Below are 3,840 nucleotides of genomic sequence, written 5' to 3' on the forward strand. Positions count from 1 at the left end.
TAAATTGAGATGACATCTCTCTTCAATTTTCTTTTAAGGTGGAAAATAGTATTTAACTTATTCATATATCATGTGTTTACCTATGAACAGCACACAACATGACCACATACTAATGAATCGAACCCCAAAACTCTTACAACATGTGCATGATGTTAGTGCATGTAAATTTCAAAAGATTAGTTCTTAGGTCCCACAATTAGGATCCAAATTAGGTACAGCTAATGCTAGTGTAAATTCAAAATTAAACTCTAATACTACCGTAACTAAAATCATTTTCATTGCAGATTTAGATGGTAAAATACAACTAAATTTTCTTTTCAAACAATGTCCGAGTCCTTGGTTCAATGGTCCTCTCCTACAATCTCCTACAATCACTCAAATACCATTCTCAATCAATGTGGTATTTTTACAATTTGGTGAATAAATTGGTGCTGCAGAACAGTACCAGGCTTGGAGATGAGCTCCTACACCTTATATCATCTTGCCGCATTCCAGTACCATACAATATTTTCTCACCCCCCACGAGTTCAGAATTGGTTTCTGGATACGAGTGTACTTGTTGGTGATCTTTGCTTCACCCCTAACAAGTTACAACCTAAACTAGGCAACCCTTGGGAGGAGAATTCACGTCAACTTTCTCTTCTTTTTCCTCTTTGTGGGGTTGAAGAACTCTCAGAGGCAAAGTCCAAGCCCAGACACTTAAGAAATGCGAGTCTCGCCAGCCTAATATAATAGCAAGGATGGAAATATAGATGGAAAGCTGTAGGGGCCTCCATTTCTAACATGTCCTCTCCTCTCATTATTCTACTTGTTGTGCTTGCTACTATCTCCCCTTTTATGCTTTCTTCTACCTGCCAAGATCTTACAAGCTCACATTTGTGTACGTATAATTATACATTGCCTGATTCTAATTACAACAGCAGGTGTTATGATTAAACATGCTTAACTAGTCAGCAAAAACAATGAACGAAACATTGTCATATGAAATTTTCTATTGGCCTAGAATAAAAATAAAAATAATATAAATGAGGTTAAAGCAATTTTAGAATGAAAAGGTAATGTGGTTTTTTTCTTCTAAACAAGGGCAACGAGGGTATTTCAAATTAAAGATGAGAAAACCAAAGGGTTTTACCACAAAATCACTCAATTTGCACAAAATGGAATTTCCACCAAAAGCACTACTCTCAAACTTGAAGACGGAAAGCATGCGTTCCAATTGTTCAACAAAAGAAACAAAAGAGGTAACCCCAATTCATTATATGTTGTAATTTATTTAGTCAAGTTTCCGAGGTGAGAGTTCATATTCTTCAACATCTTCCACAAGGTTAGAGGGAGGTTCTCTTTACCTTTTATTTTAGACAAATTATGGGCAAATTATAGATTAAATATGTAAAGAAAAAAGTGCAGGGTCCTAATTAGGCAATTATTGCACAATAATATTAGGCCAATGGACAAGAACTTCTACAAATAAATTTAAAGTGGGTAGGGAAATGCTGCTGAACCCACAACCCATAACCCCCAAACCCCACCAATCCCCTATCCCTGTCTTCAAAAGATGACCCAGAAATCGGAAAAAAGGAAACCAAATTTCGAGTCATTGTAGCTTTGCTTTAAACGATTAAAATAAAAGCACTTGTAACTCAAGCGATTAAAAGCGGTCAAGGATTCATATCCCCCTCCCCACTATTGCTTTGCTTGTATAAAAGAAATTGGAAACAAGCAAGTACAACTAAAACCGAAACGAACACAAATATAATTAGTAGGACTGGGAATTCAGGAAACTATTTATTCATTTCTTTCTTTATTTCTTTCTTAGATTCTTTTCCACATTTTCCTAGCTGCCAAACACATTCCACATCTAACTACAAACGAAATCAATAAGCAAAAAGGAGAGAGAAATCATGTAAAACAGTAAGAAAACAGAGTGGTGTGAGGAAATCGGTACCTGGGTATTTTGTAAGCGGTGTGTAAAAGCTGTGGTTGAGGTGTTGTGCTTGGGAAGATCATCAGCAACTAAGCGGCTAGTGGAAGAAGATGAAGGCTTGTTGTTGCTGGTGGTGGTGTTGCTGTGGTCATCGAGATCTAAGACTAAGATGCTGAAGCAGAAGAGAAGAATGAGGAGGAGGATCATCACCATCACCTGGATCCATACAAGCCATGGGATTCTGTAGCTTTCTATTGTGAATTCATCCCCAAAATTGTGCATAATCAATATATACGACTTCAAACAGCCAAGATTGAGAAACAGAGAGATGGGTTGGTGAATAAAAAGTCAGAAACTGGTGCAGCAGAAAACAAGAAGAAACAGATGAGAAATTGGTCACAGAGAGAGAGAGAGAGAGAGAGAGGAGTTGGAGTAAAGAAAAGGAAAGGGAAGGTGATGAAAGGGTAATAAATAAACATATTTATTTATTTGCAGCTGAGAAAGATAACAGAAGTTTGATTCTTGCACGCACCAATTGACGCGCCTAAGAAAGCTGTGGAGTTATTATTTATCAGATCTATGGCAGTATCCATCTCTGGGAAGGGCAATCATCCACAAATGTAACATTTTACAGAATATGCTTTTCAATATTTGATGATCGTGAAAAACTTCATATGAAAAAGAAAAGCCACGTTACGGTGAACAGTAGAAAATAATATTACACTTTATAACTTTGGGAATTTGATATTCTCACTTGTACATTGTCATCATATAAGTTTTTTTTTTATCTATATATAAAGTAAAAGGCAGAGAATTATGAAACATTCAAAATAATTTAAACATTATCTAATTCAAATATTAATTCACATTTTTTCATATTAAAAATTAAAATTAAAAACAAAATCGATAATGGCCTCTACTTTATGAAACATAACTACCCAATGTTATTTTTAATTCTAAAAATAAAATAAAAATAAAAAGAACCAATTTACACATGTGTGAGCATGTGCCAAGAGGCTAATAATTATTAATAGATAAGGAGTGGACGATGAAGTTTGTTTGTTTTTTTCAAATAAAAAAAATGTTTATGGGGAGATTGACTACTCTCATCACTAGTGCCACGGCAAACCCACAACTTCGAGTCGGAATGACTTATGCTTAGCATCCAACTGCCAACTACCACCGATATGAATTTATGTAGGAAATTACATATCGCACATTATCTTTTCATCATTTAAGTAATCTTTAATAGGTTCGATTTTTTGTAGGTTTGATATGAATTTATTACATTTGATTTACTTCTATATTGTGAACCAATATAATTTTTTGTTTATGTATATTGTGAATCAATCTCTTTGGGCGGATTGGTGGCCTACATCCCTCTCCTCCTCTCATTTCCTTCCCTTCCTTACCTTCCCAAATCTTCCCATCCCATCTTCACTTCTGCTCCTTGCCCATCCCCTCTAGCCCTTCCATCTTGGCTTAGTTTGGTGGCTGCCTGGTCGTCTTGGTGACGACGCTATGATGGGAATGATTTGATGGATCTATGTCGATCTATGTGAATCTGCCGTGATTCATCCTCCTGGTTTGTCGCGCCTCCATCCTGTAGCAAGTGAGTAGGCGCTATGTTTTGTTTGTTGTTTTAGTTATAATATGTGCAACAATTCTTTGTGAGATTGCTGAACGGTCTCGCTTCGGGAGAACTTTAGTCTTTATTTAGGTTTTGTAGGGACTTTTTCTTATGGCAGCTATAAATGAATTTGGTCAGCTAAGAAGCAAATCAAGAAAATATCCCCTTGTTTGAGTTCAAGATCGACCCTAAAATGTTTTGAAAGGGTAGTAAAACCTTAGGAAACATCTTGGTTACCTTCTACCAACAAAAATGATAGTCATTCTGTAGATTCTTGTGCCATAAA

At 36.0% G+C, this 3,840-nt stretch overlaps 1 protein-coding gene across 1 annotated transcript; it reads right to left on the reverse strand.

Annotated features, from left to right (window-relative positions):
* Positions 1-255: 255 nt before the first annotated feature.
* On the reverse strand, positions 256-2,523 carry LOC148919133 (uncharacterized). The gene is made up of 2 exons (XM_089049472.1): positions 1,946-2,523; positions 256-851 (listed from the first exon to the last, which is right to left on the reverse strand). The coding sequence occupies exons 1-2, from the start codon at positions 2,204-2,206 to the stop codon at positions 630-632; spliced, it is 483 nt and encodes a 160-aa protein (XP_088905598.1). The 5' UTR covers positions 2,207-2,523; the 3' UTR covers positions 256-629.
* Positions 2,524-3,840: the final 1,317 nt, after the last annotated feature.

This window comes from Prunus mume, linkage group LG3 (assembly GCF_029339155.1).
Source record: "Prunus mume cultivar Tortuosa linkage group LG3, ASM2933915v1, whole genome shotgun sequence".
NCBI classification, from domain to species: domain Eukaryota; kingdom Viridiplantae; phylum Streptophyta; class Magnoliopsida; order Rosales; family Rosaceae; genus Prunus; species Prunus mume.